The 20,996-nt window shown below is 44.9% G+C and overlaps 2 protein-coding genes across 5 annotated transcripts in view; one reads left to right on the plus strand and one right to left on the minus strand.

Annotated features, from left to right (window-relative positions):
* The window catches only part of slf1 (SMC5/6 complex localization factor 1), a 29,392-nt gene extending 24,405 nt beyond the window's left edge, over positions 1-4,987 (minus strand). Inside the window, exons 1-10 of one of the 2 annotated variants that reach the window (XM_076154100.1) lie at positions 4,755-4,987; positions 4,332-4,443; positions 2,600-2,678; positions 2,173-2,398; positions 1,927-2,080; positions 1,688-1,804; positions 1,443-1,508; positions 809-955; positions 296-462; positions 73-207 (exon numbers count right to left, since the gene is read on the minus strand). In XM_076154100.1, the coding sequence (XP_076010215.1) occupies positions 73-207; positions 296-462; positions 809-955; positions 1,443-1,508; positions 1,688-1,804; positions 1,927-2,080; positions 2,173-2,398; positions 2,600-2,678; positions 4,332-4,442 (1,202 nt within the window). In that variant the 5' untranslated portion in view covers position 4,443; positions 4,755-4,987. Of the gene's footprint in view, positions 1-72; positions 208-295; positions 463-808; positions 956-1,442; positions 1,509-1,687; positions 1,805-1,926; positions 2,081-2,172; positions 2,399-2,599; positions 2,679-4,331; positions 4,444-4,742 lie in introns of both variants that reach the window. The other variant, XM_076154102.1, reaches the window with a different exon arrangement.
* A 266-nt stretch (positions 4,988-5,253) lies between these two features.
* kiaa0825 (KIAA0825 ortholog) overlaps positions 5,254-20,996 on the plus strand; it is a 103,193-nt gene continuing 87,450 nt past the window's right edge. Inside the window, exons 1-6 of one of the 3 annotated variants that reach the window (XM_076154097.1) lie at positions 5,254-5,673; positions 8,315-8,454; positions 14,900-15,068; positions 15,181-15,378; positions 15,491-15,652; positions 15,747-16,071. In XM_076154097.1, the coding sequence (XP_076010212.1) occupies positions 8,324-8,454; positions 14,900-15,068; positions 15,181-15,378; positions 15,491-15,652; positions 15,747-16,071 (985 nt within the window). In that variant the 5' untranslated portion in view covers positions 5,254-5,673; positions 8,315-8,323. Of the gene's footprint in view, positions 5,674-8,314; positions 8,455-9,817; positions 9,867-14,899; positions 15,069-15,180; positions 15,379-15,490; positions 15,653-15,746; positions 16,072-20,996 lie in introns of those variants that run through there. The other 2 variants (XM_076154098.1, XM_076154099.1) reach the window with 2 other exon arrangements.

Here is a 20,996-nt window from a genome sequence, read left to right on the forward strand (position 1 = left end):
GGCACTTAACACAAACACTGTACATGTACACTGAACTACACTGTACTACACTGTATGTGTCTTTGTTGTTACCCGGTGGTGACAGAGTGGAATTCTCCCTGGAACAGCTTGAGAAGAAATGCCAGGAGGTCACTGTGGAAATGTAACAGCATTGGCAGCGCAGGTCCAGGCAGTGGGTGACAAGTGACCTCTGTGGATAGACAGTAACTGGAAGAATAAAGAATAAATCACATATTCACTTCACCACGCCATTAAAAGGGAGCTTAACATTTACGACACCACTTTAGACGTTTACCTGATGGCCGTGTGCAGGAAAGGCCAGAGTCCAGCTTTACACTGTGGACACTGCAGGACCTGGGTGAAATATTTCCTGGCCTTGGGGGACAGCCAGGGCGGGTTGGTAATGAGCTGCCTGTACAAAACCTGCTGGAAACGTCTTAGGAAGTGAGCTGGAGCGTCACCCTGCAACACAATGAATAGAGACAGACGGAAATTACAACGGCTGTTTAAGATGAAGAGCGAACCAGGGGAGTTGGAGACAAATGGACTACTAGGGTCTCATGGGACACAAGGAGTCACGCGTCCAAAGGTGTGAAAATATAAATGCTGGGTTTCTGGACAGAACTGAAGAAGCTGCCTAGACAAGGGGTGAGACATCTTTAAGACTAAACAAGTCCAACCGCTCTGCCAAGTCCAATGCAGATAAATTATGATGACTAATGCCGGATTAGAACGGAATGGAATGTTATGAGGATCGGTAATAGAATCAGCAGTTGATGGGAAAGTAATCCAGTAATTGTGGTCTGACCTGCTGTGCGTGCTCTAAAAGGGAAACCAGGTACGTTGCCGGTGGCAGCAAACCAGGGAACACAGCACTTCTGATTGTGTCCAATGCTTCAGCGACGAGGCCACACTCTATCATAGTGCCAATGTTGCTGAAGTCCGTTTCCACCGCCTAGAGGGATAAACGCACAATGATTAAAAGAAAGAGTTAGATGGAAAGTAGGAGACACGGCATGCAAAGGGAATCAGCGGCAGAAAATGGGAGAAAAATCAGGGCAGGAGGGTAATGGGAATACGAAGCGAATGGGTATCCAAAGATCCTGGGGGTCATTTCTGACAGGCAGTTATTGGCAAATAGCATATGGACTCAGAGAGCAGTGAATGGAAATACATGAGCACTTATAATAGCAATCTGATGGAGATCCACTTGGGTAAGGAATGGACAGGACAGTGGAGAGTGTTGTTAATAGGGCTGCCAATCAAAACTCTCAGATCAGCGACAGTGGTGGTTAAACCGGTGACCTGGCTATGATGTGCCCTTGCTCTGGACGTCACTTCCCATTGAAGTGTATGACATAAAAGGAAATGGAACGACCCGGTCTTGTTGATGAAAGGCAGAGTTATTTCAGACATGTGCAGTGCTACCAGGAAGTGTCTACCTGTGCCTGTGGAAGGTACGGGTCGCTGTAACTCAGAAATTCAACAAAGACCAGTCTGGGCCGCCTCTGCATCAAAAAAAAAGAAACATTTATTCATTACCGTCAAATATTCAGACACAGAGCAGGTTGTTACAGAGATCAAATGAACAGCATGCAGACCTTCATAAACAAGGTTCTAATTCAACACTGATAAGAGCAACACACATAAAATGCACACATACACACACATACACACACAAACTTGCCTCCTGTTTCATGACAAAGGCTCTGATCTCCGTTTCCAGGTCGGCATCATACAAGTCAGCATTAATGTCTGTCTGAGTTTGTTCCATTATGCTGAAATTCATATCCAGAGCATTGCTCTGCCAAAAAAAGAGATTTTAGAAACAATTTCAAGCTAATTTCCTGAAAGATCTCTTGCAGAAACATTTTATGACAAGTTGAAATACTCATTTTACACTCTTATATTTAAATGATGTCTTACCCCAAATAAGTGTTGGACGATGTAGCTTACTGGGTACCAGGGTGCGTTTTGCTTCTTTGAGCTCTCTGTTACAGGTTTAGCCATGACATGAGTGATGGAAGCATGAGAAGGTGGGGGGCAGTGGTAAACTTTGGCCTTGCCAGCTTTGAGGAGCCTGAGGAAAGAGTCAAAACCTGATTCATTCATCATATTTCACAACATTTGTTCTGTTTGTTGTGACGCAGCTTTTTTGGTGTGATGCTGTACCGCTTGAACATGGCCCTGCGTGACGGCTCCTGGACCATGAGAAGAACTCGCCAACCCTGGAAGGCTCCCGTGAGCCGCCCGTTGGTCACCTTCTCCCTCCACTGCTTGACAGGGTAGAAGTTGGAGTGGGAATCTCCACAAATTGCCACCTCATACGGCCCCTCGGCGAGCCAGGAACCATTCTTAAGACTGTCCAGCACATAATCTGGAGTCACAACCCACTTTCCTGAGAGGGGGGAAGAGGGAGAGACAAGGTTCAAGACACTTTCAAAACACTTGAATACCCACTATGGTGCTCATGTGCCGACCTTGGGATTTGCTACAAAAGAGTTATACAGAGCAGATGTGATAGATGACCAACCTTATTATGATTAACTTATTATGATTGAACGCATATTGTCACACATGTTTCATTATTATCACTGACCTGCTGCACAGGCTGCCAAAAACTTCTCACTGGACAAGACTTGAGGGACAATAAGATGAGTGCTGGAGTGCTGATACTCCTGGAAAACATTCACTGCATCAATCAAAAACAAGTCCCAAACCTTAACAAACACAAGTTATGACGTGAAATAAAGGGGGAATACTATAAGTGTATTAACTATAACCACACATAAAGCTTTGTTCACTGAGAGAGAGCGAACAACAACTACATCTCAGATAAAGAATGTGCTGAATAAGGAACAAGAGGCGGGCCAGAACGGGTCTTTGGCTGGGATATCTTCCATTTTTGTTTTTCTCCTCTCTCCCTCATTTTTTTTCTCCGACCACAGCCTATGATGCGATCTCTAGCTGCCTGAACCTGTTTGACATTGTCCTGTATAAAACTGTACCTATGAGATCTCCGAACCAACAACACCAATGTCATCCAGGACTCTGCGTCCACACTACTGTGACATTTCTACACAACCTTTGGCAGCCGTGGCTTTCTGCTGTCGCCCTGTCTGTCACCCTACTGTCTTAATGAACTTGATCATCACATAGCCTAGTTCTCTCCCGGGTTTCAGTTCTCTCTCTTTCTTTGCCTCTCTTCCCATCTGTATCTTTATAAAAGAAAAGGGTCACCGTCCCCCCATCTCCTTGAACATCCCTTTCCTTTCTCTGTGTCTCTCTTTCTCCCTCCTCTATTTGTATCAAAAAACAATCTCGTTGTCCCATGACTGTTTGCTCACTGTCATGTCAAATGCTTTCTACAAAAAAAAAGAAGGCTACAGTAGCAGTCTCAAAGGTCGAGCAGCAGTCTCTAAACAAGTTTTAAGGAAGGGAAACAATGTCAGACACTTGGCATGCACGAAGATATACTAGTAGCAGTAGTACACATAGCAGATACGGATACAATTTATCAAGACAATGAATATTCAAAAAGTGACTCCAAGACCAAAGATGAGCAAGGAGTGCTGACTGTCATGGATTTAATGCAAAATATAATATATGATGCAAAATAGGAACATTTTCATAAGTGAGCTGAGACCTTTGGACAGCGCTCATACAGTATAACATAGGTACAACACGTGTACATCTAAACAACAGGGCGCTTCCATTGAAGAAGGAAAACAAATCTAAGTAAATTTAGGTTTCAACATGCTGATGCACGTGTCTCCTTAACAAATGCTTGGCAAATAAAGAGGAACTACTGACAACACAAGGCAAATCTCCCTGCACCAACAACAATGGCTTAGTGCGACATTTTCCTTTTCCATTACAGGGTGGATACCAATATGTTAGGGTACAGACAATACACGCATAAGGACATTCACATGCATACCATGAGATCATTGAAAGTTTGGCAGACTGTGTGGTTGCAAGAATAAGGAAATTCTCTGTTTACTTGGCTTTGTTTGGCCCCAGGTTATAGACAAAACAACCAGACAACAACTTGTGTTGTGTCACTACAACAATGTAGAGAACAGGTGTAACCTGCCAACATTTATGGTTAAATGTGCAAACAGAAAAACCCTAAACACTTTTTGTGCACTTGGTTTTCAGTGATGGGAATACTTTCTGAGATTTCTTATTTTGTGGTTATCAGATATATGAGAGAATAATGAGAGACTAATCTTTCATTTCAGTCTTATTTGTCTGAATGAATCCAGTGCGAATCGTCTTTGATTTGTCTGTGATAATCATGACACAACATGATTCAGTGTTGTACTCACTGATCCACCGATGTATTTCCCACCAAGCTGCTGGATTCCATTCACAAAAACTTTCTTCTTATCGCAGCTTTTGATCCCAGAGATTTGGAAAACACGCGTGGAGGTCGACATCCTAAAGAATAAAGGGGAGAAGAATTTATGATGTACTTTGGGCCTCAACTCACGAAGTAGAATTTATGTGTGGCAACACATGTCAATGGCTCTACCAGCAGGTTGAGCCACACGTGAGTATCAGTATCAGACAAGATCTGTTGGGAGAGTGATTATTATAACCAGCGATTTGAGACAAACAGTTGGACATAACCAGACGCTTTTAACTACAAGTTCACTGAAAAGGCATTACAGGAGTACAGTCGTGCTTCGTTTCGTGATCATATGTGCATTGAAATCTTGTCGTTTTCTACCAGCTACCTTATTGATTACCTCTCTCATGCCACTTGATAAGTGTCCTCCTAGTCGCGCCAAAATTCGGACGTTAACAGCGACAGTCAGTGTCTGGAACAGCGTCTTCCGGGGACGTTGGCGTACTTCAGCTAAAATTAACTTAACTTAATTTAACGCAGGTAGAAAACGGAAATGTTGAATCGATTTTGGTAAATCGTGGCTATCTGTAAACATCTGTTATGATCCACAGGTTCTTCGCCTTGTCATTCCTACAAGCTTCAATTGCGGTATTAAGCGGGTCAGAGGGAGGGGGAGCGACTCATATTTGAATGTAAATTGAACGTCGTCGCAGCTTTCCCCGAGTATTTTTTCAGATAACAATAATGCTAAACACTTTTTTCAAATTAAGAAACTATATTGAAAATGTTTTGTTCGCGATAATCGAATATTATTTCGTTAGCGTCAAGCGTATCCCCTTTGATCGCCTAGATGGACTTTCCCACCAAGCGGAAGTTTTCATACAACTACTTCCGGGTGGTTGTCACGGACGCTCCCGGACCACTATAACAAGATATGATATGGCGATATCGCTTATATTATATGTATAGAATACTCCAGAACGTGCAGTTTATGAGCCGAATGACGGTTTATCGTCATTCGTATCGAGCCTGAATACGTAATCTTTCTAAAACGCAAGGCGACAGTGATTCATGTGCTTTATAATCAATCTCTCTCATTTAACATTGTTTTCATGCTGTTGAGGTTCACTCACGTGGTTGCTTGTTTACTGACGGTGTTTGCTCGTCAAAACTTGTTTTGAGACAGCGGCAGATTTTTCTATGCGACGAAAGTGAGGAATAAGCGCTTGCAGATGATTCCTGTCGTATTCTGTCTGTTTAAAATGGATTCACCGCAGCAATACATCGGATTTCAGACGCTTTAAAGGAGATTGTGCAAGGTGAGATGTGTAATTTTGCATGTGTTGCTCCATTGAACCAACAACTGACATTTGTGTAACTGTCGTTTACATTTCTGTTGTGACGGCATCGTGTCAAAGGTAGACACAACAAATCAAACACGCACACTTGCACACACACACGCACACAGAAATAAGGATTAAAGTCACGTGTCAGACTTTTGCAGGTGTTTCAGGATTCAGTGTTCTTCAATCTTGTACAAACATGGCAACTTCCATTTTTGGTTAACACGAGCAAACATAAGCTTCAAATAATATTCAATAAATCACTATTCCTCACAGTTTGAGGGGAATTTTGGTTGTGTTCTGTATGTTTAGTTTCTTTCAGGTCTTTGAAATCAGGACAGCAGGATTGCAATAAGCTGCACAACACAAACTGCTCCTGTGTCTCCTGTGTGACAGTACTATCTCTCTTTTCTCCCATCATTCCTTGTGACTGACTCATTGTTCAGATGACTGTAACACTGATTATGTTAATTCCACAAAATAACAACAACAGCGAGTAATGTCAGTATGAGGCCATGTATTATCCATCCCCTTTTTTTGGAAAATATGGCCACATAAACTGATTTTTAAAGGATCAATGTTTACTAAGTATTGCAGAAATATCACTATATCAGCACTGATGAGACTAAAGATGGAGGTTGGGTGCACAAAAACTAGCCAAACAGCAGCAGGAGCACACGGCTGCACAGTAAGAGTGAAGCAGCCGTCTCCCATGGGCTCACATGAGATAGTTCTCAGCAGCATTGTGATCTTGGATTATGTACCTATTTAATTTATTATGTTTCCTTTACAGCAGACTGTTAGGTGCCCCTTTTAAAATAATGTTGACTTTAACTTGACATGCTCTAAGTGGCTTTAAAGCGCCAGCCTGGGGGATGTGCTGCTAAATATTTCAGGACAAACTCATTACTGTAAATGGGCCTGTGTGTTAGCCTAGCTGGGGTAGACAGGCAGCAGCAAGAGAGATAGGACAGTGATGTGTGTGTGTGTGTGCTCGTGCGCGTGTGTTTCTTCGCCTCGTCTAATAGCTGTAGAGTCAATGTCTCAGCGCCTGGCCGAGTCGTCCCTGTTGCAACACTGTGAAACACAAAGGGGCTCCTCCAACATCTGCTTTGTAAAGAGCTAATGACAAGACAATGGAGACCGCATGATTTAAAGTATAGTACTAATGAGGCCCTGTGTGCTGCCTGGAGGATCCTCTCTCTCTCTCTCTCTCTCTCTCTCTCCCTCTCTCCCTCTCTCTCTCTCTCTTTCATCCACCCTCTCTCTCCCTCACACACACACACACACACACACACAAGCACATATAGTATACAAGATAGCAAACAATATGTGGGCAGGGCAGTAGGCATACACTGTATATGAAGTCTACACATGAAGTCCCCCTGCCCATGTCTCTCTATTCCGCACACACACACACACACACACACACACACACACACACACACACACACACACACACACACACACACACACACACACACACACACACACACACACACACACACAGGAATAGGTTTTGTGACGGATGTATATTGACACAAACTGTACACACACGCACAGAAACTGTCTGGCTCTACTCATACAATTACAATGTCGATTTGCTAATCCATGGACTGAGAATCCTCCCTTGCAGTAATGGCAGCGTATAGACTCCTTCTCAGGCAGCGGCGCAGAGTGAGCACAATGATGATGTGGGGGAAACACACATAGAGAGGGAGAGAGAGAAGAGAGGGGGAAATAATAAAGGACAAGCTTAACTGGTGGGGCTGTCAGCAGAAGAAAATAATATTTGTCCAGCTGGACGGGCCTCCCTTTGTGCAGGATAAATGAATGTTGAGCTTCCTGTCTGCCCTGTCAGGCAGAGTGGCACAGACTGCGTGCAGCGGGGAAGAAGCGGCGCACAGTGTGGGGAGCCGTTTGGAGTTTGACAGGGATTATTAAAATCAGAGCAGATGATGAGGACGGGGCCGAGAGGAGGAGTGTGAGAAAGCCAAATTGACACAGACACTCTCCATTACCTTCCACTTGACTCATGTTGATGACAATGTTGATATGAGACCCAGCGACGCAGCGGCAACGTGGGATTGGCTGTTAGCATGAGCGTTAAGCATCACATGGGTAGTGGGTGTGGGTGTGTGTGTAGGTTGGTGTCGGGTGGGGTGGAGGGGGGGCGTAAGGAGATGAGTTGTTTATTTAAAGCCTCGCCTGAAGAGCATCTAACCTCATTGTTTATTTATTTTTCCCCCCGCCCCCCTAACACACACACACACACACACACACACACACACACACTGTTAACGCACTGTAGTGTCAGTAGGTAGAGACGGGTCGGGGGGGGGGGGCTGAAGCAATGCATTTTGATCAGTGCCCACCCCCTCCACCCCCCAACTGTAAATGATTTTCTGAGGAAAGGAAGATGAAGGGACGTGGAGCAGAGAGGTTGTAAACAGCAGGTTGATGAGAATCTTCCTTTTGTTTCATCTGCAATTGATTTGATTTCCGCCTCCCTAATAAAATCCCTGTTTGATGAAAATACACGTTTCAGGCTACACCAGCCAAAGTTTGTGTGTGCAGATATAGATTATTATAACAAGTTTTACTTTGTCTCTCGCAGCAGAGCGGCATGGAGTGGCCGGGGGATTTTCCTGATGATCATGCCTTTGTGGATCTGCTGGTTCCGGGTGGTTCCACTGATCTGGACTTCCAACAGTTTCTCAAAGACACAGAGGAGAAACTCAGACTCAATGCCAACAGGTCAGTTTAGTAAGAATAGTGTGTGATTGATAGAATAATGCACATTTTTAGAATTCAAAGTTTACAAATCCAAAGCTAAATTAGATTGAATACACAAATGACATGGATGTAACAGAATGTTCGAATGGGCTTATTTGATGGCCTTCTGTTTCTTCTTGTGGATGCCAGGTGATTGACTCGAAGTTATGTTAAATGTAATATATAGTATAATAATGTTATGTGCATTTTGATATGAGGACACATTTGGACAATCACAGCTTAATCCAAAACTGACAAAACTTTAGACAATGTTTAGTTGAAGGGAAGCGTATAGCGTATTGAGAAGGTCTGAAGTCTCTGCACTGAACAAATAATGTAAAGGAGAGGAGCTACATGGATGATTGACACAGACTTTAAAAAAAACAAAACACTGATGATATCCTTTTCAATGTGCAAGCAGTGGTCCGAAGGTAGAAATGTGAGAACTTGATTAAAAACTGAGAGACGCTTTCTCTCTTTGTGCGTCTGTCTCACTTTCTCTTCTTCTCTCTGTCTCACTCTGGTTCTCCTTATTACTATAGGAAAAAGTTCTATCAGTTTGATCGCTTTAATAAAGCCGCCCAACGTAATAATAAGACTTCATCCGATAAAGCTGAGTGTTCCCTCACCAATAGCTACACGTGGTAAGATGGAACCATTTTAGGCTATGTGTGTGTGTGTGTGTGTGTGTGTGTGTGTGTATGTGTATGTGTGTGTGTGTGTATGTGTATGTGTATGTGTGTGTGTGTGTGTGTGTGTGTGTGTGTGTGTGTGTGTGTGTGTGTGTGTGTGTGTGTGTGTGTTCCCAAAACTAATTAGACTCCCTCCATCCTTTGCTAAGAATTTGTCAGAGATGTCAGTTTGGAGTAAACGGTACATTTTCACAGACTTTGTGTATATATGATCCCTTTTGAGCTAGAACAAAATCATTTCCCTCTAAAGTGCCTGTGGTTAGAAACACGACAGCACTGAAACTTCATAAATCCCTTCACAATAAGAATTTGTTCACAATAAAGAGACTTATTTGCAACTGAGATAAATCACCCATTCCAACCATGTCTGTGTCTGCTGGATTTTTATGTATCTCCTCCTTGCATTATTCAAGGCTTTCACTGAAATGAATCTTCCTTTCTTTCTGCTGTTGATGCTCTTTAAATTCTCTACCAGTTCACCATGGAGCCGTCTTAATGCAACCTCAATTATCCTGTAGGATCTTCTTACAAATTCAAACAACTATTTTACAACATGCTGATTCTTGATTACTGGATATCTGGAGTGTGTATTGTGGAAGGAACGCACTTTAGCAGCTCACTGTACATTTGCTTCCCCCCTGTACGCCGTCTAGGAGGCCTGAAATGAAGACATGTGTCAGTGATGGCAGACAAGGATAGCTGGTGAGCACAAATAGATTGATAAGGAGAAAGACACGGGGCGAGAGGGAAAAATAAGAAGAGAAATCTATATTTCGGGTCTTTTATCGTTTGTGGCACTGTGAGGCTGAGGGCAGATGATGGAGGACGGGCTAAATGTGGCAAGTGAACAAAGCCTCACTCTGGCACCATTAGTGTCTGGGACTCATCCCTTTTCTCTCTCTCTCTCTCTGTCCCTCTCTGTCTTTCGTTCTCGCTCTCTTGCTCCTCCTTCTAAATGGGAACATAATAATTGAAGATTCCACATCTTGAAACGAAAACCCTTGGGTAGGTAATTCAAGGCTTATTACTGAAGGCCGGGCCATTTTTCTGCTTTCTAAGCATTAAAGGGTTATTTTGTGTTCCTGCAGATGGGAGAGGGATAACCATTATGAGAACAAAGCATCCAGATAATGGAGAATGGGGCTAAAAATAAGGCGATCCTCCTCTCGCCGTGGGGGACCACTGGTCAGTGTCTCCGGTTGGCTGTAGCTTACTTCTTCTCAGACCACTTCAGAAGAGCCACATCCAGGCAAACAAAACCTGGATGTATCCCTCTTTTGCTTCCACCAGGGTGGGCTGCAGATGTACACACACACACACACACACACAGAGTTCTCTACCCTGCCACCTAATTGACTTATCAGTGTCCGGGACAAATAACGGAAGTGGAGGGGTAGAAAGGGAAGAAATAAGAGTGAGAGAGAGAGAGAGAGAGACAGAGTTACCCTCAGCCAGGAAGAACTTCAACCTGTTTATGGGTCAAAGTGACTGGCCTGCTCCCAGTTCTCAGATGTCAGAGATTTGCCTAAGAGCTGCTCCCTAATTGAAGGAGATTAAGATAGGCTGACAACAGTGCTGGCTCCCCCAAATTGAAATGCTGTAATCCATTAGTTTTCATCAGATGGGACAGAAGCTCTGCACAGTGTCGGGTGGAGTTGGATGTGGTGGCCCAGCAGAAAAAGGCCTCTAATGAAGTGTCAGTGCGAGCCTGTAGACCGCAGACATGCCTTCAGTTTCATGCTGCCAAGGCAAATGACTCACGAGTCGCCTGCCAATCTTGATTCAATCAATACTTATATCTGATTCTGTGTGAGTGTGTGTGTGTGTGTATCAAGTACACTTTATTTATGATTTGTGTGTCTGCACATGTGCTCGATTAAGCAGCGCTGTAAACCCGATATCCTGGAAATCAAACTGAAATCTAGTACGCATGCTTCCTTTTTGATTAACAAATGCACAAACCTGTAATCCTCTCAGTATGTAGCTGATTCTGTGTGTAGCTGTGTGTGTGTGACACGTGCGTTAACTTAGTATATCAGCTGTATCTGCTCTCCGGTATCATTGGCTTGGCTGGGTGGCTGCGGGCTGCGGGCCGAGGGCACTAAGTGGGCGACTGGCCGGGCCAGGAGGGGATCTGTTTTCAGCCTGTTCATTCAAGCCCATTCACTCCTCTTCCCCTCGCAGAATGGGGCCCTTTGATGGAGGAGATATTTGGTTCTCAGGCGGCCGGTTTGGCACCGAGCGGAGCTGGGGCTTATTTGAAAGGGATCCTCCTGCCCCCGTTGCCTCCAGCTCCCCCCCTCCCCACTCCCTGTAGGCGAGCGGAGGGGGAATGGAGCACGACAGACAGACAGCCCCACAGCAGCCCACCCACACTAAATTAATTCTGACAAGGAACTTAAGATAACGTCAAAGCGCTGACTAATCGCGGGATTGGGTTTCTGTAAGTCAGGGAGCTGTGAAATGTGCCATCATATCTAATAAAAGACCTCCGGTTGCTCCCTTTCTCTCTCAGTGGTGGTGAAGGTTGGGGGGTGGGGAGGTGGGGGGGAGAGTCGACTGACTTGCAAGGCCGGTCTGAAAAACAATTAAATTTCACTTCAGCGGGGTAGAGTGTGTGTATGTGTGTGTGTGTGTGTGTGTGTTAGAGAGAGTCAGTTAGGGTAACATGATTGACATGTTTGTCAAGAGACCTAAAGAATCTTTTCCTCACACTTTCCTCTGCCTCTTTTCTCATTCTCTGCCTCTTTTATTGACTTGTGCCTCCGCGTTTTTGCCATTACAGCTTCGTCCATTGTCATCTTTGCTCGGGAAGTTGAATGGTTTTATTTTCTGCGACTCCTCTGTGTTCTACTGCCGGCTTTCCCCCCCTTTCCTCCGCTCTCATTCTCTTTCTGCCTCTATCTGTGGCGTCTGAGCTGTTTCGCAGCAGAAGTCATCAGGTTCGGAGCTAATCCTGCCAAGTTGATTAGGCTGCAGGTATCTCTCACGCTGGCGGGCAAAAGGTCGGAACATTGTAGAGAGCTGGATGGACTTCTTGACACAGATCATCCACACTGACTTTATAACTTACAACACAGGGCCCTAAGGAGGGGTAATTGAAAGGCGAGAGGAAAGAAAAGAGAATTAGGAAAGTAAGATTGTTTTTGAGGGGAGAGAAAGGAAAGGGCGGATAGAGAGAGCGAGAGAAAACGTGGAGGCTGGCCTGGACAATGTGCTGGAGCTATTAGAATGCATTGTACCGCAGAGTAAAGGCAAGAAAGAGATGATGAGGAGTGTGGCTGGTATGAAACCTCGTCTATGGCTTCACACGGCTCAGAACCCAAAACAGGCCATGCAGGAGAATGCTGTTTACATTTTATTCCAGGATGAAAACTTGATGCCTAACTGCCTGTGCTACTTCGTTTTCACAGCATGGCGCGCATGTAAATTACACATTGTACTTGCTTGTGTACTTTGCATGTCTTCAAAGGATCAAAGGCACGGTGCTTGCATGTTGATCGAGTTAAAAGCATGTATGTCACCACGGTAAAAACAGATTCCAGAGTCCTACAAAGCCGGAGTTAAGTCTTGATTCTTGATTGATTGTGGAGTGAAGCCACCCAATTTTCATAACCTGGTCGTAGTAGTATTTTTTTTGGGTGTTTAATGAACTTCAGAGAATGGGGGTGTGATGTGAGCTACAGATGGAAGCCCATTTTAAACCTGCTGTTCTTTGTAAAGTCCTGGGGTGGATTCCAGAACCAGCAGCCACGTTTATGACGTAATAAACGCACATACAGTACTCGGAGCTGCCATTCAACTCCATAGTGATGTGTAAATTCAAAGGCGCAGCACATGACACACACTGTACACCTGTGTTCTTTAAATGTCCTCATTGAACGTATCTTTACACTGCACTTACTTACAGTGTTGTTGTTTTCACACCGCATGCAGAACTTCACGCTCTTCGCTCTTCTTCTCCTTAGAGAAAGAGGAAGTCAGAGAGGTCAGGCAAACAAGCAGACGTCTGAGCGGCGGAACGGTGTTGTTTGTAGGTGGTGTTTGTTAATTTTACACGGGCGTTCTCGATGCGGGGGGATCTTGCCGGAGGTGTGAGGTGCGAGGTCATCGAAAAGATTCTGCACTGTCAAAGTCTGTCAAAGTTAAGTCTTGTTTGTTTCATCGGGGAGGGGTTTATAAACATAAACACATACGTAAGTGGCATGGAATCAATCTGAACACACATTGACACACACACACACACACATGCTATAATAAGGGCTTTGTTGGTGTCAAGAGAGTATAGGAAGATGCCTCATCTGGCTTGCCTATAAGAATAAGATGAGAGAGAGAGAGAGAGAGAGAGCGAGAGAGAGAATGATACATGAGGCAGCGTTCAGTTTAGAGGGTAGTGCTTTGTAACAGTCTATAACATTTTATTCCCTCGCGTTTTCCCCTCTGAAACGAAAGTGTGTCAGATTGAACGGTTATTTAATGTGTTGCCATTGGAAGACATCTGGATGCGTTCATGGCCCAGGAGCAGGCAGGAGGTAGTTTATAGGCCTGCGGTAGGGGATGAGCTGTCTGACGGGAAAATGGCACTTTGGCTGTGTCTCATGTATACCAACAGGCACACACTCTCTCTTTTTCACACACAAGCACACACAAGTTCACTAGACAGCCAACATTAATTACTTGTATGCACCATTATAGCCATTAATTTATTCAGATTTGCGCCGCATTGTCACAAAGACATAGTCACACCTGAGCACAATAGCTGCGTATACATTCACACTACACATATTTCATTATGCAGGTATGCAGGCCTACACACCCACACACACACACACACACACACACACACACACACACAATGTCTTACATAGGCAAGTATATATGCATTGATTTGCATGGAAATGACTAAACATGTCAGACCCAAAGATGTCATTTCTAATCTGTCACATTAAAGTGGAAACAGAATAGCTGATGCAGTCTGTTGAAATCAAAATAGCTGTGTGTGTATGTGTGTGTGTGTTTGTGTGTGTGTGTCTAGGGGAAGACATGAGACGGCAAGAAGCGTGCGCCTCAGATGCCTGCCGATGCTTGTAACGCCACTTCACACCAGACGCTTAGCACACACTCACACACTGATATATCGATGTCTGTGTTCATTACTGTTGATGCTTCTGTATCTGTCTCTTTGCGACACACACACAGACACAGACACACACAGACACACATACACACACACAGAATTAGAGTGAGACAGAGCAGAATGTGATGTGTTGTGTAGGTCAGTGTGTATCTTCAGCGATTCTCCAGCGCGGTGTGTGTTTGTTTGACTTTAATGTGGCTGGTTTTGTGCAGTGTCTTGCTGCATGTGTGTAAGCGTATGTGTGTGTGGTACAGCACTGTCTTCGTTTGGGGTTGTTGTAATGTGCATGGCAGGATTTAATCTCTGTCTAGACAGCCTCCATTCAGAGTGAAGATACTGACCCTGCTGTTTGATTAGGGTTGCTTAAAAGGCAAGAACGGCAGATTCGGAGACAGTCAAAGATGTCACTCCATCATGAGATTCTTTCCTTTGAATGTCGGAATAAAATATAAGCAGCGTTGGTGTGTGATATTTAATGCCTGTCCTGTTGGATCTATTGGTCCTATTGGACTCTGATATAGAGCGATGCTGCTCTATATTCCTTATTGTAGCTCTAAATTCTCAGACTTCCACCTGGTGTCTGTTTTTTTTTCCTCAGCATTGAGCAGCAGCTGAAGGAGCTCCAGGCTAAACTGGGAGAATCCAGCACAGACGAGCGTCCTCCCAGCCCAGCAGACTGCATGCAAATGTTCAACCTCAGACTGCAGAGCAACTTTAGGCCTGTCACCACGGGGCATCAGGAACTCATGGACTTCTTCCGAGCTTTGGTATTGCAACAGGATGATGGCCACGACGTTAATAATATATATATTTATATTTCAAAACAGTGTTGAGTTGATGATGAACAATAATGACATCGCCAACCTTTGTTCTTTTTAGCAACAGTACCTGAGGTCTGAAGTGGCGGGCAAAGAGGAAGTGATGCTACAACTGTTGATGAATCTGTCTGCCAAGTGTGGCGTCTGCTTTCCCTGCACCCACCCCTCCTCCTCTTTATCTTCATCCTCTCTTCCTTTACAACACACCACCTCTTCCATTCATTTGATCCATTCCATCCGGGACGATGCCTCTTTAGAGGTGACCACCCCTGGTTTTTATTATAATAAAAGCAATAATTCCTTACAATTTCCAACAAATACAAATTTTGTGTTAGTCTTTGCACTTCGCCTCACTTTAAAATGTTGTTCAGCTCCAGGAGGCGTGGGACGATGTCCGTATCAGCTTGCGTCGCCACCTGCTGGACCGGCTGTCTTCCAGGAACAATTCATCTCTTTCCATCCCTGAACGGGTCCACTGTCTGCAAAAGCTGTGCTTTCTTTATCCTGATTCTGAAGTTCTCACACTTTACCAGGTGGACTAAAATTGTGGAATAACTTGAAATATTTCTAGAATCAGATGTGTGTGTGTGTGACTTATTGTACATCATCTGGATATTATCTCACCAGGGCCTCAGAAGCCATTCTGTGTTGGTTCTCCTGCACTCTGCACTGAGCTCCGGCCCAGGCTCTGAGATCAGCTTTAACAGACTGGCTGCCAGTTTCCGTTCTGTGGTTCCAGCCCTGATTCAAGCCCTCAGAGAAGATCTCCATGTCCTCTCTGGCCTCGCAGAGCCACACAGCATCCTGGGTTTCATTAATGTCGTCTACCTCGGTGCCGTGGTCCGGGAACTGGCTTCCACGATTGAGAAGGAGTGTGAGATGGCCCAGAGGGACAACAGCACAGTCAGCAGCAAGATCAAGAAATACTCAGCCAGGTCCCGGGCAACTGTAGGCAAGTGGTACTTTTTATAGTCTTATTACGATACCTCTTAACTCTGCTTTTACTCTCTCTCTCTCAGATTATGGCCATCGGTTCTCAGTGTATATATAGCGTCACTGTACCTGGCCGCTTCTTTTATTCCTTTTACTGTCCTCCATCTCATCCTGGTTACCCAATAAATGCCAATGACTCTGTCTCACTAGCACATTTTACTTTACTGCTACTACCCAACTGTAGTGCGGCGTGATCTGAGCCGGAGCCAAGGCCTCCGTAAGTGATTGTCAGTAACTGCTGTTCCCCTTGTAATTGCTTTCTTTTTACTTCCCTCTTTCCCATCTGCCTCACTTTCCTTTTTACCAACAAAAAGAGAAGAGCAGCATTTCCAGGGCCAAGGCTTCTGTTGAAACTGCTTCCAATCACTATTTACCACACACTTTATCATTACTGTGATAAGCCCTGATCCCACAAAAAGTCCAAGCCATGTCCAAGGACTATCTACAGTGTGCTTAAGCCCCAGTGCACTTAGTTTGCCTCAATGTGTTTCATAGGCAATAGCAACCATTTAGGCCTTAGTTTTCCTTTTGTTGATACACGTACTGTAGCTCTACTATTCAGCTTGAAGGCATCCCGTTTTTTAATTAAAGCAATGCTATTGTTAGACTATGACAAGGGCATGTGCAAAGCCTTGAGAAAGCCTCATGACCTTACTGCGGAGTTTCTGATGGAAGCTTTAGCCTTTTAAGCAGGAATGAGTGAGGTGCAGGACTTAGACCAAGGTTCAACATCCTTTACACGGCGGGATGGAATTTTGAGTGGAAAAAAACAAACTGGTTATGAAGAAATGGTTTGTCGCTTTCCCATTGTAGCATCTATCACTCTGCAGAGGCAATAATGCTACACACTGAGAGCAGAGAGGAGCACAGAGCAACACACACCATGTCACTTTTGATGCTTAATTCCCCCAATATTCTCTTTTGTTTGTTTCCTACTGGCCCATTTACGGCTTGCTGAGGGTAAAGATTCACAATAAAAAACCACAAAGTGTGTGAGCCATTGTTTACTTTTTCAAAAATGGTGCACATGTCAGCTTCCCTGCGGGATGGAAAGAAGAGTGCTTTTACATCTGCCATTCTTCGATAAACACACCTCCAGCCTTGCTTCCTTCGCTCCCTCCCTCCCTCCACCTCTCCTTCTCCCTCTCTGGTTTTTACTTTCCTTCTCCTTAAACGTGAGATGAGAGGAGGCAGCCAGGATAATTGGCCATGCGTCAGTTGGGCTGTTTGATCACGTAACGCGGCGGAGGCTACACACCTACGTGCCGCTCAACAAACCGTCAAATGTAGCACCGGAGGCAGAACACGGCTCCAAAGGGAGTGGGGGACCCGTGCTGTGTAATGATGGTAAAATGGAGCAGTTTTGCCTGTGCTGGCTTTGTGTGTGCCCGTGTGTGTTTGTGTGTGAGAAAGAGAATATCAGGTGCTGCACATCTTTTGAGGGCTACAACTGGGATTACATTTCTGTGTTCATGTTTTAAGTCCCCCCAAAAAGCTCCGGAACCCACATATCCACCACCCAAACGCCTGTGGCTCACCCAGACTCCGCTTGAACATTAATGTGTAATCTGCTTTCACACTGACTTTACTGTATGCCGCATCCATAATTGAAAAGACAATTATGACGAGTAAAAAAAAGTGCTTGTTTTCATAAGCTTCCAACGTCGCCTTAGATCTTTCCCCTCCTTCCCCGCTGTGTTATTGTTCATTTCTGTGGTATAGGCAGGCGGTAGGTATATTTTGATAAGAGCCATGCCTGGGAGACTGCAGGCTCCCAGGGGAAAGCGGCGCTGTCTGTAGCATCAGCCACTGTCAAACCACTGAACCATTTAACAGCGTTCACAGTAAGATCTGCCTCCTCTTTTAACCCCACCGACTCAAAGGCAGGCTCTGACATTGTTCCCAGACAGATGTGAAGGGTCTCAGCCCTCCTTTTTCTTCCTTTTCCCCCCTTTTTCTTTTACTCCATTTCGCCCGCCTTTACCGCTCCTTCCTTTTCTTTTCATTTCCTTGTCCTCTCCCATTTTCTCTTACTTTGCCGAGTGTAATGGGGTGAGCAGAGAGACCGGAGAGTGTGCTGGACAGGTTGGCTGGTCAGGAACAATACCGGCTTAAAAACCTTACTAACACACCTCAGTGGGTCTGCAGGGGAGTGGGTGGGCTGGGCCGAGGCTGCATGTGTGTGTCACTGAGTGTGTGTGTTTGTGTTTTGAAAATTGCCAAAGTAACACTACAAATTACAGTTTTTTCCCTGACCAAACCTCTGTAAAGTTGGTGTTCTTTTCTTCTCTATAGAGAGATTCCACTGTCACTCACTACCTTTTACTGCGTTTTGTGCTTAATACTATAATATAAGTACTTTGACTGTTTTCCGTCACAATGTATGAATGTATGTTACTGGTTTATTGTGAAGAGCTTTCTTTTCCACATGTCCAAACAGGCATATTGCAATGTTGTTCCTCTGTCAACAGCATATCTAATTATTGCTCATCTAATTAGTAATTGTAATGTGTGTAACCCTTATATACACTTGGTTACATGTTTCTGCAGCAGTGCACAACAACACAAGCTAACAAAACCATTTGCGCAATTTTAAGTTTGGGGTTGTTTGTTTCCACTTTTCATCCTGACATGTGTGTGTGGGTAGACATGTGGGTGGGCGTGCACGTGTGCATGTGCACTTTCAATCACCTCTGTGCCTGTGTTGTGCACACTTCTGTCCATTTGCCTTTGAGTTGACGTGGAGCGCGTGTGCACACTAATTGCAGGCTTACTTAGGAAATTGTGTGATCAAGAGTCATTTAATACCTCCCTTTTAAAAATGCATCATTAAATTTCCATATGGCATCTGTGATTTGCATACTTATGCATAGGAGATCCCTGTTTTTGTGGTACATCAAAAGCCTCCATTCCAACTTCTCTGCATACACACGCACACAATTTATTCCCCGACAATCGACCACGGGGGTGAAGTCGAGGTTGTGAAATTCTGTTCAAACACTTTGCAACCCCATTCTGATAGCACTGATTTGAATTCCACTTTCACTAATTTCCCCATATGAAGACTTCGGCAGCTCCCTATAGATAAAAAATGGATTGAGTTAGAACATGTTTAGCGAGCACACTATCCCCACCCCACCTGCCTCCTCGCCCTTTCTGCCTCTTTGAACTCTTTCTTAGAGAAGCACAGCAGCCTATTCAGTGGGGAGCGAGTTTCTGTAGTGACGCTAGATAGCTCGGCTGAGGCTCTGACTGGCAGTGGAGATGCTTGTGGGGATTGAGGCTACTTGGGAATGGCGTTTGTTAATATTTAATAAGAGCAGCTCCTCACTAGATCATATCTCTGCCTGGGTTTATACGCACTGTCAGCCAGGGATGTGCACCCGCATGCTGCCATGTAATTATGGGGTGGGTAGCGGAGGCGGGGGAGGGGGGGGGGTCGCGCTCATGTTTATGTGTGTGTGTGTGTGTGCGTGCCCATGGGCATGTGTGATACTTCCAGTTTGTAGATGATGCTATTTTACACTACCCTCTTATTGTCCTTGTAGACAATGAGAGGGCCTTGTTTAAGAACAAAGTGACTATGCCGAGCAAATGGTTGTTTACTAATCTTAATGAGAAGGACTGTGTGTGTGTGTGTTGTGTGTGTGTGTCAACGTTCGTTTTCTCTAAATCACAACTCCAATGAAGTCACAGAAAAGAATATGTTTCATGGCCCTTGAGAATGTGTATTATGTGTGCCATTTATTTTTTCCCCATTTCCTCCGAGTGGTCACAATGGCTTTTGTGTATCACTCTTGAAAAGCTCAAGGATATGAACATATCCCGGCACCTTCCTATTGAGGAAGCGCAGGCAAAAATGGCTGGCTTATTGAGAGCACCCCGCACTTTGTGATGAAGAGTCAGTGGGATTCGCCGAGGGCTTGAGAACAATAATGCGAACAAGGGCGCTAAACAAGTGGGTTTTAATGAAATGCTCCCATCAACACAATAGATTCCTGCACGTTCTTCATCCAGGCAGCTGAGTTTAAGCACGCGGAGGAAGCCAGAGAACCCCTATCTCACTCTCGCTGCAATATCCAACAAAGAAAGGCAGAAACAAAGACGGGGGGGAAAAAACAAACTGGGTACACTAAAACGTTAGCCTTGCTCATCTGTCAATACCACAAATACTGCCATGGTGATTACATCTGCTCTCCCTGCCACATTTTAATCGAGATATCAAATATTGCGACTTTTTCCCTTCTGTGAAGGGCAGGTAGCCCCTGCTGTGACGTGGTTAGACAGTACTCAGGGCAAGGGCCACAAGAGAGCAGGGCTGGCTTGGGTGGTTTGTGTGTGTGTGTGCTTGTGTCAGCATGTGTATGGGGGAGTCACAGCAGGAGGCCTCCCATAATAAGGCTGTCTGAGCGAGCAGCGGGCCGCAACTGACGAAGAGGACCCCAGCTGTCACAGGGCTTAGCGGGCGGTCCATAGCGGCTCACCACCTCCTACACATATACATACCCACACGTGCACACACACACACACATTCGTGTCCCTACTTGACACCCTATGAACACACAAAAAGGCACTGGCACACAGAAAACACACACACTCACAAAGAGGCAGACGGGAGTGCAAAGAGCAAAACCCTTAGAAATGGACGAGGATGCGAGAGAGAGAGAGAGAGAGAGAGAGAGGGGGGACTGGCCTATCTTGACATTTGATTGCCTTGGTGTGTTGATTAATGTCTGTATCACTGCTGCCCAATCAGCTGGCCGTATCTTTGTTGTGCAGCCAACAGGCAGCGTGCTGAGAGGAGCACATGGTGATCCCGCTGCAGGATAAACTCATCAACGGGCCTCTTCAACATCTTCCTCCTCATATCTCTGTGGTTCGACT

Source organism: Genypterus blacodes, unplaced genomic scaffold (genome assembly GCF_046128005.1).
Source record: "Genypterus blacodes isolate CSIRO-AG114 ecotype Tasmania unplaced genomic scaffold, CSIRO-AGI_Gbla_v1 ptg000061l_1, whole genome shotgun sequence".
Classification (NCBI taxonomy): domain Eukaryota; kingdom Metazoa; phylum Chordata; class Actinopteri; order Ophidiiformes; family Ophidiidae; genus Genypterus; species Genypterus blacodes.